Source organism: Phodopus roborovskii, unplaced genomic scaffold, assembly GCF_943737965.1.
Source record: "Phodopus roborovskii unplaced genomic scaffold, PHOROB, whole genome shotgun sequence".
NCBI lineage: Eukaryota > Metazoa > Chordata > Mammalia > Rodentia > Cricetidae > Phodopus > Phodopus roborovskii.
Window position 1 is genome coordinate 9801417 of NW_026126598.1, and position 17563 is coordinate 9818979.

The following is a 17563-nucleotide window of genomic DNA, read 5'->3' on the forward strand; positions in this document are numbered from 1 at the left end:
TCCTAACCTACCCATCATCATAGGCATCCTTACCTACATCCTGCATCCTACTCAGCCTTTCCCATGACTCAACCCAGGCCATTGGCTCCTCACACAAAGGGACAGTCACGCTCCACCCCTCCATCTATTCCAACCTGACCTCCCTCCTGATCTCATGGCTCAGCTTATCAGAGAGACCCCTGGGGAGGGTGGGAATGTCACTCAATGGGACAGTGCTGACCTAACATGCATAAAGCCCTGGTGTCCATCCCCAGGACCCCACGTGCCAGAAAAGGAACACACGTCTGTATCTATCTCAGCACTCTGGAGGTGGAGGCAGGAGAATGAGGGTTCAAGTGCATCCCCAGAGATAACCAGCTCAAGGCCACCCCGAACAAGAGATCCTATCTTAAAAACTAAAAAGCCTGGCAGGTGACACCAGTCATTGCAGCCCCAGGATGGTCACACCTCCCAGAACAGCTCGGGATTCCATAGGATTTCTCCGTCATGAAAAGAGAAAGAGAAAAGAAAAAAAGGAAGTTACAAATGATAAAAGTGACTTCCCCAACACCAGCCAAAACTCGGGTGCTTACTGGCTGGATGGCTCATTGTGTCACAGACTGAAAAGGCTCAACTCACAGGAATTCAGGAGGTTGGAGCCCTGGACTGAGAATTCTATACCTTCTCTGCCATTGTTGCCTGGAAGATTCTACACAGGCCTAGAAGTCCTTCCAGATCCATGGAGTACCCCAAACCTACCCTTCCCTAACTTCTCAAAGAAAGAGTCCCTTTATCTGCACAGCCCAGGGCTCTTTAATTCCTCACTCAGCCTCCAGGACAGGGCCTGCCCCCACCCCCTTTGCTCCATGGGATCTGGATTCTACAAATATAAAAGAAGAGGCAAGTAGAGCTCTGAGCGTACAGATCCAGTCTGGTCTACACAGCAGGGCCACACAGTCGGACCCTGTCTCAACCCTGCACTGAACACACACACACACACACACACACACACACACACACACCATCTCCATGGGCTGACTTACATGTTCCCATAGTACCACAGCGACTGCCAGCCAGGAGAAGGCGGTTTCCAATACCGAGGTTTATCTTCTGCAAGCAAGTGGCTGAGGTGCCAGGGACGCAGACTGCGTAATTTCAGAGGTGAACTCTGTGACAAGAAGACTTTTGGGAGGGTTTCAGGGGGGACCAAGCTGGTGGCAGCATGGCCCAGTCACAGCCAGGGACTCTGGCACTAACACCCTAGTATCAGCTCTTTAACCTTTAGTTTGATTCTAGTCACCCCACTACAGAGGGCACGGGCAGATCATGAAATGACTCCCTCCCAGTCCAGTTTAAGGGACCAGTGACTTTATTGGGGTTCCACGGTCATGGGTGACTCAGGGAGCTGCTGCCACAGGGATTGCCCCAAACATTGTGCTGACTCGTGAGAACTGCATCCAGGAGGCCCCCTGCCCAGCCTGTTTGCAGCCCGCTCCAATGGAGGTGTTTCTCTCCCCTTGTATTCCCAGCTGTAGCTTACTGAGGCTGAGAGGGCACTCGAGTCTTGGAGCTTCCTGGTTCCCCTTCGTCCATCCGGCCAAAGATGTTTCAGTCAGGGGGAAACAGCGACAGAGCAAGTCACAAGGTGGCCTGAGCTGACTATAGATAAACAAATCCAAAACACAGAGATGGGCCCACCTTGTGCTTGCTGTTGTCTGAGGAGGGCCCTTCCCCAGAGCCCTCAGAAGCACTGGGTTTGTCACTGTTGGAACCCTCTGGAACACTGGACTGTCATTGTTAGTTGGGACCTCGCACCACAGGTGGGCCGCTCCCAGAAGGGCCCCTCCCAGCAGAAGCAGCAGGGAGCTGAGCCAGCCCAGGTAGAGTGAGGCTCCCATCTCTGGTTTCCTTTGGGAGACTGTTTGAAGGTTGGCAATGCCAAGGATGACATCATGTGTTACCCAGGACGCAGACACCAGCAGCAGCAGACCAAACCCCAGGAACAACACACTTGCCGCCATCATGATCTTTTCTTCATTCTTCATATTTGACACACGTGATGTGTTCATCTCTGATCATGTACAGCAGCAAACCCAGCCAGGTGACCATGATGCAGATGACCTTGAGGCAACTGCAGGTCCTGTGGCTGTAGGGAGAGAGTTCTGTGGCACTGACCACGCCCATTGGGGGTGGAGCCATGGGCGGAGTGACCTGTGGAAGGAGGTCGGAGGGGGCCAGGAAAGGCGCTCTCTTTCTGGCGTGACTCGGACAGGAGAGGATCAGGTTGGATTTCCTGGTGTTCATCTGTCTAGTTGTAAGTTATTTCTCCCTGAATAAACATCTATTCGGCCTATTTGTTTATCCTGATCCTTATTTACCGCGATATGTGGCTGTACCAGGCGGGAGTTGTACATCATGCACTTCAGGCTCTGGAGTTTGTCAGCCTCACACAGGTTCCACAAGCCCTCCCAAATGACTGTGCATTCAGAAATTTCCTTCACACGCCACTTGGGCAGCCAACAGCACACAATGGTGCCTATCCAGGCCAGCATAGCCAGAGAGAAACTGGCTGCCTCCAGTTCCAGGGGAGCCATGGCTCACTCTCTGCTGGACTCCGGACACAGAAGACAGAACAGATCTGGCCCTCAGCTGCAGGACTCAAAGGGCTGGAGGTGGATTTTCAATGTTTCCACAGCAAGCTGTCCTGAGAATCAGGTCTCTTTGGAGTCAGACACATTGTCAGCATCAGCACTTGACACTGAGATATGGTGGTTGTAGGACTTCAGCAGAATCAGTGTATGGGGGTAGATATTAGAACAAAGAGCTGTTTTTTTAGAAATACTTTGACCTTGAAGAATCTTTGTAGAAACCAGTGATTGCTTTGCTAAATGAGCTTTACAGCCATCCCATGACTTTGGTCACAAGACAGCTCAGGCACTCTAGAACATGGTCTGAGCTGAGCTCGAGGGTAAACAAACCCAACATGTAGAGAGATGCCCACCTTCTGGTCTGGCACAAGGGCAGGGCTTGCACAAGGGCAGGGCATCAGCGGTGTAGAGCTGGCCCAGCCTGGGTAGAGTCAAATACCCAGCTCTGCTTTCTGCATGGAGCCCAGCAGTGGATTGCAGCAGTCGTAGATGAAGTTGTATGTTCTCCAAGGCATGGATACCATTGGCTGCAGGCTAGCACCAGGATCAAGGCTCCCACCCACCTTACAATCATGGCATCAGTTCCATCATTAGGCAGCCATGACTGCACTCAACCTCAAACATACACAGCAACAAACCCATTCCATTATACAGATGCCCATGAGGACCTGAGACACCTGTTGGCCCTGAGCTAATGAGACCCATTAGCCATGGTCCTTGCATGCCACATAGACTTGGAACCTAGCACATTTGCCATAAATCCATAAACTAAATTTTTGGAAACATTGCCCCATTTCACATGGGCATCCCACAACTCCAAAGGGCCCCCAGCCAGCCCATTCTGCTCAGAGATGGCGACCCACTGTAGTTAGTGCCTTTAGAGCCATGGCCCAGAGTCACTGTAGTCAGGATGGGGAGATGGTGGGAATCTGGGCTGAGCTGCAGAGAGACATCTGAAGTGTCCAGAGAAAGTCTTTCATGGAGGCAAAGAGACGCAAAAGCAGACAGAGACTCCATCCACAGCAGCAATTACCTCCATAGAAGCAGATGTTCACATCAAAATGTGAGGACAGCAGTTGACACCGACATCTGGGGATATAGATTGAGGGTAAATGAGGCCATAACAAGGGGTGGGGCACAGGGAGGAGCTTCTGATCATGTGACCTCAGGACAAGGCTATACTGCCTTTTTTAAAACTCTGCATGTGTGCGTGCAGGTGTGTGCCTGTGTGTGCGTGTGTGTGCGCGTGTGTACATGTGTGCCTGTGTGTGTGTGTGTGCATCCTTAGATGGGGTGGGGGGGCAGTGCAGAAAGCCAGAGGAGGACTTCCTCTGATGTCATCCTCAGGATGCCATCTATCTCCTTTAAGGTAAGGTTTCTCATTGGACCAGAGGTCATCCACTATGCAAGACCTCCTGGCCAGGAAGCCCTGTGGATTCACCTGTTTTTTTCTTTATGGCACTAGATTTACGATCACACGCTTGTATATGTGCATTTTTATCAGGGTTCTCAGATTGATCAGGTCCTCCAAGCTAGACCCCCAGCCATGGGTCTCTGCATTCTGAGCCCAGGACAGCAGAGTCCCCTGAAGTCCCCAGTCCAGAGCAAACAAAGCCATGCCATTGGAAAGAATCTCTTTTCTTTCCTCCATATGGGTACCCATATATACACATTGAATGTAACACATTTATATAATTGCATATATATTATATAGAATGATAATCTAGAAAGAAAAACCATGTCTAGCTCTAATTGATTGGTTCAAGTGCAGACAAGGTGGAAATGACAACCTGCCTTGTCTCCAGCTTCCCTTGCTAGCTCACGACCATCAAATGCCCAGGCCTAGGCCAGTGAGCACTCTCTGGCTAATGGGCCATAGTAGAAGGCTCAGCATGGTGATTGGCAGGTAGGACTAGATTCACATTGCCAAGTTCCCTGTTTTCCCTCACCCTGCCTTCTGTTTTTAATAGCACACTCTTGTGACATAACACAGGTCAGCCTTGAACTCACGATCCTCTTATCTTAACCTCCGCAATGATGATTCTCAGGTATATACCACCAAGCCCAGAACTCTCCCTTTGTCCTGGAGAGTAAAGTCCCAGCATGATGAGTTGACAGACTGGGCACCAAGGCTTGGGAGTACAAGGTGAGACAGAGAGGGACAGTGACATGGCTGGCTCCCTGATGGCATCATTGAACCCCAGACTACATTGAAGAACATAGTCCCTCCTTGGAGCCTGCCATACACCATTCCTTCATGTGCTGTAGAAGTTGATGGTGTCCCCACATACTCAACTCATACCCGGTAAGTAGGGCAGATTCCACTATGGAGTGTGGATGCTGCTTCCAAAATCTGGGTTCCCTCACAGCCTGCAACACCTCCCACCCCAAATGTGCCCCAGGCCAAAAAATAACAAAACAACAACAACAAAAACACCATGGAAGGCTAAGGTCTACTGGGCACTATTCCATCTGCCCCACCCCTCTTTCAGAACCTTGTACAAACTCGGTCTCTAGCACCCGATCAACTGCTGTGGTCACAGAGTGCTGGCGCAAACATCTGACTGTGCACAGATAACAGGGTAGCAGAGACATCTCTCACTCTGAGTCATTGAGCCTCATGGGTAATGGCTCTCTCTGCACACTTTGAAAATCCATCTTTGCCATCTGGGATTAAATACTGCTGTCACAAGTATTTAATCCCAGCAGCACTCAGGAGGCAAAGGCAGGTGGATCTCTCTGAATCCAAGACATTCTGATCTACAGAATGAGATCTAGGATAGAAAACAAACAAAACAAAACAACAACAAAGGGTTAAGTCCTTAGAATCCTGCAGCCCCAGAGTCAAATTTCCACAGTCTCTCCCATCCTGCCGCCAGCGGACTCTGAGCCATGGTTCTCGTGGGAACATTAGTTTCTCCATGGCCAGGTCCAATAGTGTCAGTATGCTAGGTAGCACAATGTCTTCCTAGAGCTTTCCAACCCACTGCTATGTCCCACGCAGATGGGCAACTCTCTCTACTTGGTCTGGCTCAGCTCATTGCCATTGTTTTGTGGTTTTCAACCTCCCATCTTGCAATGACCTCCCTTGTGCTTCTGTAAACTCCACTGTCATTTCTGCCCCCATTTGAATGGCTTCACTAATTCCAGTGACCTCAAGGTTCAGTTCATTTCGGGTTACAGAGATCTTCATCATGGGCCCCAGTCCACATTAGGTAATGCAGGTGAAAAGTGGTTGAGGAAGGCACATAGACATCTTTTCTCCATACATATGTGTGCATACACATACACACACTGCAAAACACACAAACATATAACATCACATATACAAATGCTATGTCTGGATGGACTGAGCCAGTCTAGAAGCCCCCATGTATTGACTTATGTGGTACCTTAGTGACTAAGGACTAGGAGTAGGTGGTTAGCAATACCCAGGCGTACCTTCTGCATGCTAGGGTGGAGCTCAGTTGGTAGAGTGTGTGCCTAGCATGAATGAAGTCCTGGGTTCCATCCCCAGCACCACATCAGCAAAGTGTGGTGTGGTGCACACTGTGATCCCAGCATGCAGGAGGCAGAGGCAGAAGGATCGAAGTCCCATGTCCTCGGACCTCCACATGTGCCCTGTGGCACACCACACTGCTCCAAATAATTTTTTTTTAACGCTGTAAAAGTGGGAATTGAGACCTGAGCAAGGATTTGGAGTTTTGGACAATTCCTGTCATGGAGGTGTGCCACATGCACAGAAATCGGATGCTCACCGAGCACATCTGGAGCATGGTTATCTATATGACCTTTCTTGGAGGCATTTCCAAAACTCCAAAGACAATGGAGTCACCGGATGAAGGGGCTTGGATTGCCAATGTGTGTGTGAGGCAGGGTCCTCCACACCCACCTGCAATATTCTAGAATAAGTTGCAGACTTACATTGTGGATGCCACTGAGATCGGGGGAGTGGTGTAAGAATGATCACATGCACCATACACCACAGCTAGGATAGTCATTATTATCTTCTGGTCCTGTTGGCGATGGAACCTGTGGGTGCATCCATCCTAGGCAAGCACTCTTCTCTGAGAGACATCCCTGTCCTATACAGGATGTTTTAGGTGCTCCTGGGAAGTTCCATGAAAACACTGAAGTCTCAGCACTTGGGAGGTAGAGGCAGAAGGATGAGAAGTTCAGGGACATCCTTGGCTACATAGAAAGTTTAAACCAACTTGAGCTACATGAAACCATATAAAATTAAAAACCAGGGTCGATGAGATGGCTCAGCAAGTGAAGGCACTTGCAGGCGAGCCTCAGAATTTGAGTCCCATCCCAGGAAGCCACGCAGTGGAAGCAGAGATGAGACTCCAAAAAGTTGTTCTCTGACCGCCACACACAATCACCCAAAAATAATTTATTTTTAAAAAATACTGTAGCCTGGAGCCTCGGCAGAGGGCTTTATTCCTAGTACCTGGGAGGCAGAGGCAAGAGGATCTCTGTGAATTCCAAGTCATCCTGGGCTACATTGAGAAATCTTGTCTCTAAAAACTATTTGTTTACCTATTGGGGGGGGGGGCAAGACTAAAGCCTTATGCTCCTTGGCTCGTAGTAGGGGGGCGGACTGTCAGATCATTTCTTTGATTGGTTGTTTTCTCTCACGGAAACCCAATCATCTGGTGGTGGAGGCGGGGCCAGACTCTCCCTGCCGCCCTTTCTCCAGTTCCACCGCCCATCTGCCCCGGAAAAGGGGAATCCTAGCATAAGTTCTGAGCGTTCTGCTCTTTGGAGACCCTTGCGGTGAGGAAGACCCCCCGATCCACGCCCGGGGGGGGGGGTGGTGGCGGGCTGAGGCGCAGTCCTCATTCCCTGCGCGGGAATACTTCCAACCCCCACTCCTCCCCCTACAAACAGACCCTTGGTGTACAAGTCAGCTCCTGCCATCTACTCAGAGTCTTGTATGTGATGTGGGAAGGCGTTGGAGCTCTGGTAACCTCCTCCGCCAGGTGAGGGAGTACGGGATGCTTTGGTGAACCCCGTCACAGGGTGGGCTCTGTCCCCACAGGAGGATGACTCAGGAGGAGGCTGGGAGGCTGCCCCAAGTACTGGCCCGGGTCGGGGCCTCCCACGGCATCACCAACCTGGCCTGCAAGCTCCGCTTCTATGACAACTGGGCCCCGGAGTACGACCAGGTGAAAGAAAGCACGTGGGTCCTTGAATTTTGTGGGCCCAGACTGTGTTTCTATGTGCAAAGCGAGAATAGTGCCCGTGCATCTCAGGGAAGCTGGGAGCTGAAAAGAGACCTGGGAAAGAACCTTCCAGACCTGCTCCTTAGCGATCTGCCCACCTACTGGCCTCCAAGCACCCCTCTAGCTCCGGATTGGACATCCCCTGAGCGAAGAATGGCAACCCAGACAGTGAGACTGCCTGCAGGAGGCGCCATTGAAACGTCACTTAATATAGACAGACCGGCTAAGAGCTGCCACAGCCAGTAGCCAGTTTCTGCCAGCTGGAGTCCAACTGGTGCGGGGTCCCTTGACAGTAAAAGACAGCTTAAGCCTGGGTCTCCTATTATTGGAGTCCCAGAAGGACCCAAACCAAAACACATAGCTAGGTAGATACCCGACAAAATAACTCCTCCAAACACTAGGGCACTAGAGGGTGTGAGACTAAGTGCTCTGTCTCCAGGATGTGGCTGCTTTGAAGTACCGAGCCCCCTGCCTTGCTGTGGAATGTCTCAGCCAAGCCCTTCTGGGCCCACCCCATGATGCCCTGATCCTGGATGTGGCCTGTGGCACTGGCCTGGTGGCTGTGGAGGTAAGGCCTTCTGATATGATGATCCTTTGCACTCAGGGCCTCCAACATGCTACCACTGACTGAATCAGCAGCCCTCAGCCCCTGGCTAGTGGCCTCTCACTGAGGGATTCTGTGCATGCACTCTATCACTAAAGCATGCCCCCACCTTCACTGGGGGAGTCGAGGCAGGTGCTCTCCCTCTGGGCCACCCTCGGTTTGCTTTCTATTTTGAGAGAGGGTCTGACTAAGTTGCCTGGGCTGGCCTTGAATTTAGGGTTCTTCAGCCTCCAGAGTAGCTGGGATGACAGGCCTGAGGCACCACATCTAACTCCCTGGGACTCCTTGATCAAGAACCCATCCTCTGTCTCTGGCTCATTGGTCACAACGTACAAGGGCCCAACTGAGCAGGGGCAGGGGATGAGCCACGACTGATGTCACCTTCTCTCCCAGCTGCAGGCTCGGGGCTTCCTCCAGGTGCACAGGGTGGATGGGAGCCCAGAAATGCTGAAGCAGGCCCAGGCACGTGGCTTGTACCACCGCCTCAGCCTCTGCACTGTGGGCCAGGAGCCGCTGCCCAACCCTGAAGGTACTTTTCCCTTCCACTCCACCCTCACCCACACTGCCGAGAATATCCCCTACTGTCCGTCCTCCATCTTCACTCTTAGTGAGCCTTCCCACTGTGCCCTCCCTTCCAATCGAGAGTCTGAAGTCACCTCATCTCACGCGCAGGGCTGGTGAAGTCACCTCATCTCACGCACGCACGGGGCTGGGTCCCACAGGTGCCTGAGGTCCTACTAGACCCAGCGCATACATGACACCGTCTATTAATTCCTTTTCTTATTGCTCTGACAAAATACCAGGCAAAAGCAATTTAATCATGAGGTCCCACCCGTACCTAAGGAGCCACAGGCAGTTGCTGGGGGAGGGACAATCATTTTCTCCAGTGGTGTAGCCACTGGTAAGTTGCCCATGCTCCAGTAACCCCCCCCCACACACACACACACATCAAGCTCATGCAGTCCACCCCCAGTTAAACTCAGTGGGTGACAAACAAAACAAGATATGAAAACTAGCAAGGCTGGTGGTGGTGATACATGCCTTTAATCCCAGCACTCAAGAGATAGAGGTGTAGTTGGTTGCTTTATTCTTGTGACTTTTTAAGGGGCCCACCACCCAACTCCCAAATAAATCACACACAGAGGCTTATTCTTCATTAGGAATCCCCGGCCTTAGTTTGGTTTGTTTCTTGCCAACTTTTCTTTCTTTCTTTCTCTCTTTCTTTCTTTTTATATATTATTATTTTTTCTTATTTTACATATTGATCCCAGTTCCCTCTCCCTCCCATCTTCCCATGCCCCCTAACCTCCCCCCATCCCATTCCCCACCCACTCCACAGGGAGGATGAGGCCTTCCAGGAGGGACTATCAAAATCTGTCAAGTCATTTGGAGCAGGGCCTAGGCACTCCCTCCTGTCTTTAGGTTAAGGGAGCATCCCTCCATGGGGAATGTGTTCGTTCCCAAAGTCCTTTCATGCATCAGGGATACATCCTGGTTCCACTGTCAGAGGTCCCATAGACTGCACATGGCCTCCAACTGAGACCCACGTTCAGGGGGTCTGGGTCGGTCCAATGCTGGTTTCCCAGCTATCAGTCTGGGGTCCATGAGCTCCCCTTGTTCAGGTCAGCTGTCTGTGGATTTCTGTAGCCTGGTCTTGACCCCTTTGCTCATCACTCCTCCCTCTCTGCAACTGGGCTCCAGGGGTTCAGCTCAGTGTTTAGCCGTGGGTGTCTGCTTCTGTTTCCATCAGCTACTAGATGAGGGCTTTAGGATCTTGCCAGCTTTTCTTAACTTAAAGTATCCCATCTGTCTTTGGCCTTGGCGCTTTTATCTTCCTCTATTCTGGAATGCCTTTTCTTTCCATCTTCCTCCCTGTCTGGCTGTGTGGCTCTGTGGCTGGCGCCTGAGGTCCTCCTCCTAACTCTCCTGTTCTCGGAGCCTTTCTCCCCCACCCATGATTTCTCCTCGTATTTATTCTTTTTGCCTGCCAGCCCAGCCTATTTCTCTCTCCTGCCTTGCTACTGGCCATTCAACACTTTATTAGACCATCAGGTGTTTTAGACAGGCAAAGAATCGCAGCCTCACAGAGTTAAAAAAAAAAAACAACCATAAACAAAAGTCACACGCCTTAAAATAATATTCTCCAATATAGAGGCAGGTGGATCTCTGTGAGTTCAGGGCCAGCCTGGTCTACAGGGTGAGTTTCAGGACAGCCTGAAATGCATCTTGAAAAACACAAGACTAAAAACAAAAAAAAAGGTGGGGAGGGGTAGCAGGTGCTGAGGAGGATGAGAGAAATGGTAGTGACAAGGACCAAACTACATTATATTCATGGGCAACTCGACAGGGTAGGAGAGATGGTTCCTCGGTAGAATGCACACGCAGATGGATCAGCAGCTAAAATCTCATACTGCTCTCGCAGAGAACTCAAGTCCTCTTCCCAGCATGCACATCAGGCAAACTCACAATGGCCCCAAACTCCTACCCCAAGCGAGCCACTGCCCTCTTCTAGAGCCAAAGGGCATTACAGGCATGTGCACACATCCATACACACATACTCATAATTAAAACAGAAAACAAAGCGAGCTGGAGACAGTGCGGCAGTTAAGAACACCTGATGGCCGGGCGGGGGTGGCGCACACCTTTAGTCTCAGCACTCGGGAGGCAGAGGTAATCGATCTCTGTGAGTTCGAGACCAGCCTGGTCTACAAAGCTAGTTCCAGGACAGCCTCCAAAAGCCACAGAGAAACCCTGTCTCGAAAAACAAACAAACAAAAAAAGAACATTTGATGATTTTGCAGAGATCCTGAGTTCAATTCCCAGTACCCACATAGCTGCTCCAACCTTCTGAAACTCCAGTTGTAGGGGTGATGTCTGATGCCCTCTTCTGATCGAAGGCAAACATTCACTCAGGCAAGACACCCATACACATAAAAATTTAAATTGATCAGCTAATTGAAAATAAAATAACTTTAAAGCAAATTAAGGGAAGGAGAGTTTTACTTGGGTTCCCCACATCCTGGTGGGGAAGTCATGGCATCAGGAACATGAAGCAGCTGAAGCCAGGACGAAGAGAGTTGAACGCTGGTGGTGCTCAACTTGAGTTCTCTTTCTTCTTCAGCCCAGGACCCCAGCCATGGGACGGTGCCATCCTCCCTTAGGGCAGGTCTTTCCTGCTAAATTAATTCAGTCTAGAACAACCCTCACAGACAAGGCCAGAGACTTGTCTTCCAGATCCTGACCAGTTGACGATCAATTGTAATTGCCACACATCTCAACCCACTCCACATGCAGGGACCTTTGATGCTGTGATCATAGTGGGAGCCCTCAGTGAGGGGCAGGTGCCCAGCAGCGCCATTCCTGAACTCTTAAGAGTCACCAAGCCAGGTGAGTCACACAAGCCAACCCCTCCCCCAAGTACACCCTTTCCCCCTTCTCCACAACACACAGACCCTGGACTCACTTAGGCTGAGGAAGGGTAGGGCATTTTGTAAGGGTACCCCCCTCACTCCCCACCCCGCCCCCAGCTTCCCAGTTCACCATCTGCCAGTTTGTGCTCCACCCTGGCTGCCACCAACAGAGGCAGCAGGCACAGGAAAAGGCCAGACAGGTGGCCAGCTCACCTATCCAGGAACAACTCGGAAGAGCCCCACCCTTCTGGCCTTCGTCCACTTCCCCATCAGACTACAGTGACAGCTGGATGCAGCCATGTCCCTGAGGTCTTTGCTTCAGTGGAAGTCAGTTCAGCTTTATCTTCCAGTCCCCTTACTGATTTGGGGACCGCCCTTACTCTCATCTTTCTGATAATCTTCCTTTCCTGGCATAGGTCCAGGTCTATTCATGCAAGGTGGAGCAACCTGGGGCTTTCTCCTTCTTGTGGTGCTAGAGATGGAACTGAGAGCCTCAAATGGGCTTTGTGCCCCAAAATCCCTCATAAGCTCTACTGCTGAGCCACGCCCCAGCCCCTCACTGGGGGATTCTAGGCAGGAGCTCTACCTCTGAGCCACACCCCAGCCCCTCACTGGGGGATTCTAGTCAGGTGCTCTACCACTGAGCCACACCCCAGCCCCTCACTGGGGGATTCTAGGCTCTACCACTGTGCTCCTCTATTGAGCAAAGTCCCCTAACTGTCATGGGGGTTCCTAGGTGAGGACTCTCCTGCTGAGCTATATCCTCAGTTCTTTTTTTGTTTTCAAGATAAGGGTTCTCTGTGTAGTCACAGTCCTGGCTCTGTCCTGGAACTTGCTCCAGTGAGAGAAGGGAGTGAGGACTCAGCACTCTCAGAATGAAATTGCATTTTCAAGGGTTGGGGGCAAGGCATTCACAGAAAATGAGGTAAGGAGTTGCCTGGAAGAAGTCACAAGGGAAGAGATTAGAATGATCCAGAAGAGGGTCTGCCTGGCCTTGCCTGAGGACAGAATGAGGAAGTTGTGGCATAAAAATACTTCCTCTCCCAAGCTCCACTCCTGGAGCTAAACCTAGGCATGTCCAGGCAGGATTCTGTTTCAAAGAGGCAAACAAAAGCTGGGATATCGGTAGGGTCATCCATAGTGGCATGGGTTGGGCTCAGCAGCACCCAAAATGCCCGTTGCATGAACCTAAATGAAACAGACTCTCCTGTTCCAGCCTGAGCTCCTATCACCACCACCACCCACCTCATCCCACCCCCCCAACTACCCTACACCTCCCCCATCCCCACCCACCCCCACCCACCCCAGCCAGCAGCAGCATCCTGGCCTTCCTCAACCCATCTGCCAGAACCCAGCCATACTGGCCAAAGTGCCTCATCCCTCCAAGACAGTGCTTCTTGACTCAGCCAGGCTTTTTTTTTTTTTTTTAATTAAAGACAAGATCTCACTATGTACCCCTGGTTGGCCTCAAACCCATAGGAATTTGCCTACCTCTGCCTCTGCTTCCTGAGTGCTGAAATTAAAGTGTTGGGATGGAGAGAAGGCTCAGTGTTATGATCCCTGGTGCTCTTGCAGAGGACCTAGGTTCAATTCCCAGCACCCTCATCATCACAGTTTACAACTATGTATAACAGTTCCAGGGAATCCAGTACCCTTCTTGGGTGCCCACCTGCACCAGGCATGTGTGTGGTACACATACATACATGGCAGTCAAACACTCATGCATATAAAATTTAAAAAATTTTAGGTCATCACACCCAGTTTTTTTTTTTTTTCCTCAATAGCCCTGACAAATTGGGCCCAGCCACCCATCTCCAATAGATGAATTACATCCATGCTGCCTAAGCCAGGCAGTGGTGGCACACACCTTTAATCCCAGCATTCAGGAGACTGAGGCAGGCAGATCTCTGACTTGAAGGCCAGACTGATCTACAGAGTTCCAGGACAGCCAGGGCTACATAGAGAAACCCTGTCTCATAAATGAATGAATAAATAAATAACCAAGTAATCATGAAAAACAGTGAAAGGAGATTTAGTCAGTGTGGTGTTTTTGGGAATAGGAGCAAAGAAGTCTAGTCACACACACACACACACACACACACACACACACACACACTCCCCAAACCCATCTTCCTATCCTGACATGGCATTTAGGTTTAAAGAGGGGGCAGGAGTTTATATAGGCAAGCAGTCCCAATCAAGATATGGTCCCACCTGTTGGGCGTTGGTGGCGCACGTCTTTAATCCCAGCACTTAGGGGGCAGAGGCAGGTGGATCTCTGTGAGATTGAGGTTAGCCTGGTCTACACAGCTACACAGAGAAACCCTGTCATGAAAACCCAAAAAATAAAAATAAAAGAAAGATTTTAAAATAAGATCTCCATTTTTTTTTTTAAACTTTGTTTTGTTCTTCCTGCCTGAGTCTCCTAAATGGTGGGATAAGAGGCCTGGGCCACCACCATGCTTGGGGTCAGCCATGGATTTCGCACCCATGTGTACACATGTACACACACACATGTGCTCTATTAGAGAAAATTATCACCACCACCCCCATGCCTATAAAAAACAAAAAAACAAACATAAAAACCTTAGGCACAAAGAAATGAAGGGTCTTGCCCAAGGACCAAAGCTTTTTTATTGTTGCTTTGGTTTTCCCAGACAGGGTTTCTCTGTGTAGTTTTGTAGCCTGTCCTGGAAGTCACTCTGTAGACCAGGTTGGTCTCGAACTCACAGAGATTCGTCTGCCCAGACTTGTCTTTTTAATGAGACTGAGTTAGCAGCCATCATGGAGCTCCCTGGCCCCACCAAGGTGAAAAATTCCCAGAGTAAAGGACACTTGGGCATTACAGGGATTCATAGGAACCTGACTAGTAATACAGACTTGTCATCTCACCTACTAAGTAAGGATAGTGAGGCAGCAGAATCTCCAAGTCAAGTCCTGCCTGTGCTACACAGTGATTTCAGAGATAACTTGGGCAACTTAGCAAGATTCTGTCTCAAAAACAAATTAAAAGAACTGTAGCTGGGCAGTGGGTGTGCACCCCTTTAGTCCCAGCAATTGGGAGGCAGAGACGGGTAAATCTCAGAGTTTGAAGACAGCCTGGTCTATGGAGCAAGTTCCAGGACAGAGCCAGGGCTACAAAGAGAAACCATGCCTTGAAAACCCAATAAATAAATAATAGAGCTGGGGCTATAGCTCAGCAGTAGAGTACTCACCTAGGAACCCCATAACAGGAACTTTGTTTAATGGAAGCTCACAGGAGTACAGCATCTTCCTAGAATCTCCCAGTGAGGGGCTGGGGTGTGGCTCAGTGGTAAATCACCTGCCTAGAATCTCCCAGCCAGGGGCTGGGGGGGCATCTCAGTGGTAGAGCACCTGCCTAGAATCCCCCAGTGAGGGGCTAGGGGCATGGCTCAGCTGTAATGTCTTTTTGAGCATGTTTGAGGCCCATGTTTTCATCTGCAACCTGAAAAAGCACTTTTTTTTTTTTTTTTTTTTTTTTTTTTAAGTGAGGGGACCATCAGGTTGAGGAAACTGAAGGGGTTCCTGGGAAGACAGCATTAAGCACCAAACCCTGGAGGTAGAAAGCTCTCTTGGAACTGAAGTCTTGAGCAGGGGCTCCCCCGTATTCCTCCAGCTCACCAGCCCCTCCCCCCTCTTCTCAGGTGGACTAGTATGTCTGACTACCAGGAGCAACCCATCCAACCTTCCCTACAAGGAGGTGCTGGAAGCAACCTTAGACTCCCTGGAGCAGGCTGGAGCATGGGAACGCCTGGTGGCCCAGCCTGTGGAGCATTGGGAACTGGCGACTTCAGAACAAGAGATGGAACTGGGTACCTGTGCAAACCATGGCTTCATCTCCGGCATCATCTACCTTTACCGAAAGCAGGAGAGAGGCCAGGGTGAGGGAGGGAGGCCCAGTGTCCAGGCCCCAGTTGACCCCTGATCCTCTGTGTGTGGTCCTAGCCTGGCTGGTCCTCTTGGCCTTCTCTCCTGTGTCTGTAGAAATGGGTCCATCTTGTTGGGAGGCCCTGCTCATCAGAGGTTACAGTCTACCAATGGCCTGTCAGCGATCTCCAAGCTTGGAAACATGAAGGACAAACCCACCTCCACCTGACCCATGCCAGCAGGGGCTTCCCGCTCTCTATGTAACCTTATTGGGGAGGATGTCTGGGCTCAGACGCCTAACCTATCTCAAGGATGACCCTTGACATAGGTCCTTGGAAACGCTCTTCCCCTGATGCCCACATGATAATTAGGTTAATGCTCTAGCCATTTTGACAGGGCCATTCTCCACTTATCCAGCTATATGATAGGAGCAGGCCACTTAATGCAAATTAGAGTTTGTCCCCAGGCTTTCCAATGTGGTAATATATTGTTTATGATCTAACAAAGCCACTGGAGATCAGAATGCAAAGCCAGCCACACTAGACAGCCATAGAAGCTGGGCAGTAGTGACACACACCTTTAATCCCAGGACTCAGGAGACAGAGGCAGATGGATGGATCTCTGTGAATCCAAGACTACTCTGGGCTACACAAGAGTGAATCAGTCTAAAGAGAAACAGAGCTCACACCTTTAATCCCAGCACTAGAGAGGTATGTAAGGAAGTAGCAAAGGGTCTCACGTGAGACTCAGTGTCCCGTCACAGGGAAGACAGGGTCCCCATCTCAGCCTTGGTAGAGGTAAGAGCTAATGGCAAGCTGCTTCGATTTTCTGATCTTCAGCTGGAACCTCAATATCTGTCTCTGTTTTTTTATTATTCCTGCTAAATCCCAATCCTATATGTTCCCTATGCTCTGGAATAAAGTTGAGTGGTCTCAATGAAGTCCTATACCAGAGAGCCATCTCCAACGTATCTGTGCAAACCCTGTTCCCCACTTCTGCTCCCTCCACCCACTTGGACCTATGACCAACCATCCCCATAGAAGGGGACCCACGCATCTTCCCAAACCTGCCCCTTAGGAATGTTCTAGGAATACCCCAGAGGGACTGAAAAGACTCCTCTAGTTTCTTTGAACCCAGAATTCAGGGCTGGAGCGAGCCCCGTGGGTAAGAGTGCTTGCTCTGCAAAGAATGAGAAGCTGAACCGAGTTCCAGGCATACCTACATGTAACACCACTGCTGGGGTAGGAAAATGGGTGAGCTTTCAGCTCAGTAAGAGGACCTGCCTCAAAGTAATAAGGTGGGCAGCAGAGATTGACGGAGGGGAAACACCTAACACCTTTCTCCAGCTTCCACATGCCTGCACATGTGTAGGTGCACCCCCCCACACACACACAGATGTGATAGCTACACTCATACCAGACACAGTAAAGAAACATAAAGGAATGAAGAGACCATTGTCTACTGTCACAACCAAGTTCCATTCCATCCCCCAGCAGTATAACAGTCCTTGAAGCAATGATTTTGCTAAAGATGCTGAATTAGGACCAGCAAGGTGACTCGGGGTAAAACCATGCTTGCCACCAAGCCTGACAACCTGAGTTGGACCCCCAGGATCCACATGGTAAATGGAGAGAAATGATCCCTACAAGTTGTCCCCTGCCCTCTACATATTTACTGTGGGACTCACACATGTACTCATGCTCTACACACCTAAATAGTTAATAATAGATAAAAATACTAAGGTGTTAGTTTAACCAGCCTTCACATGTATGTTCATAGCACTTGAGGATCATGAGTTAAAGGCCA

The 17563-nt window shown here is 50.2% G+C and overlaps 2 protein-coding genes across 3 annotated transcripts; one reads left to right on the forward strand and one right to left on the reverse strand.

Annotated features, from left to right (window-relative positions):
• Positions 1 to 1018: 1018 nt before the first annotated feature.
• Positions 1019 to 2573, reverse strand: LOC127236921 (claudin-4-like). The gene is made up of 3 exons (XM_051204896.1): positions 2358 to 2573; positions 1752 to 2018; positions 1019 to 1147 (listed from the first exon to the last, which is right to left on the reverse strand). The coding sequence occupies exons 1-3, from the start codon at positions 2571 to 2573 to the stop codon at positions 1019 to 1021; spliced, it is 612 nt and encodes a 203-aa protein (XP_051060853.1).
• Positions 2574 to 7343: 4770 nt separating this feature from the next.
• Positions 7344 to 15923, forward strand: Mettl27 (methyltransferase like 27). Of its 2 annotated transcripts, XM_051204875.1 has the most exons (6): positions 7344 to 7406; positions 7672 to 7798; positions 8295 to 8423; positions 8853 to 8988; positions 11754 to 11846; positions 15535 to 15923. In XM_051204875.1, exons 2-6 carry the CDS (start codon positions 7676 to 7678, stop codon positions 15813 to 15815), a joined length of 762 nt encoding a protein of 253 aa, XP_051060832.1. In that variant the 5' UTR covers positions 7344 to 7406; positions 7672 to 7675; the 3' UTR covers positions 15816 to 15923. The 2 variants fall into 2 exon arrangements, with proteins under 2 accessions (XP_051060832.1, XP_051060833.1); XM_051204876.1 differs by lacking the exon at positions 11754 to 11846.
• The last annotated feature ends 1640 nt before the right edge of the window (positions 15924 to 17563 follow it).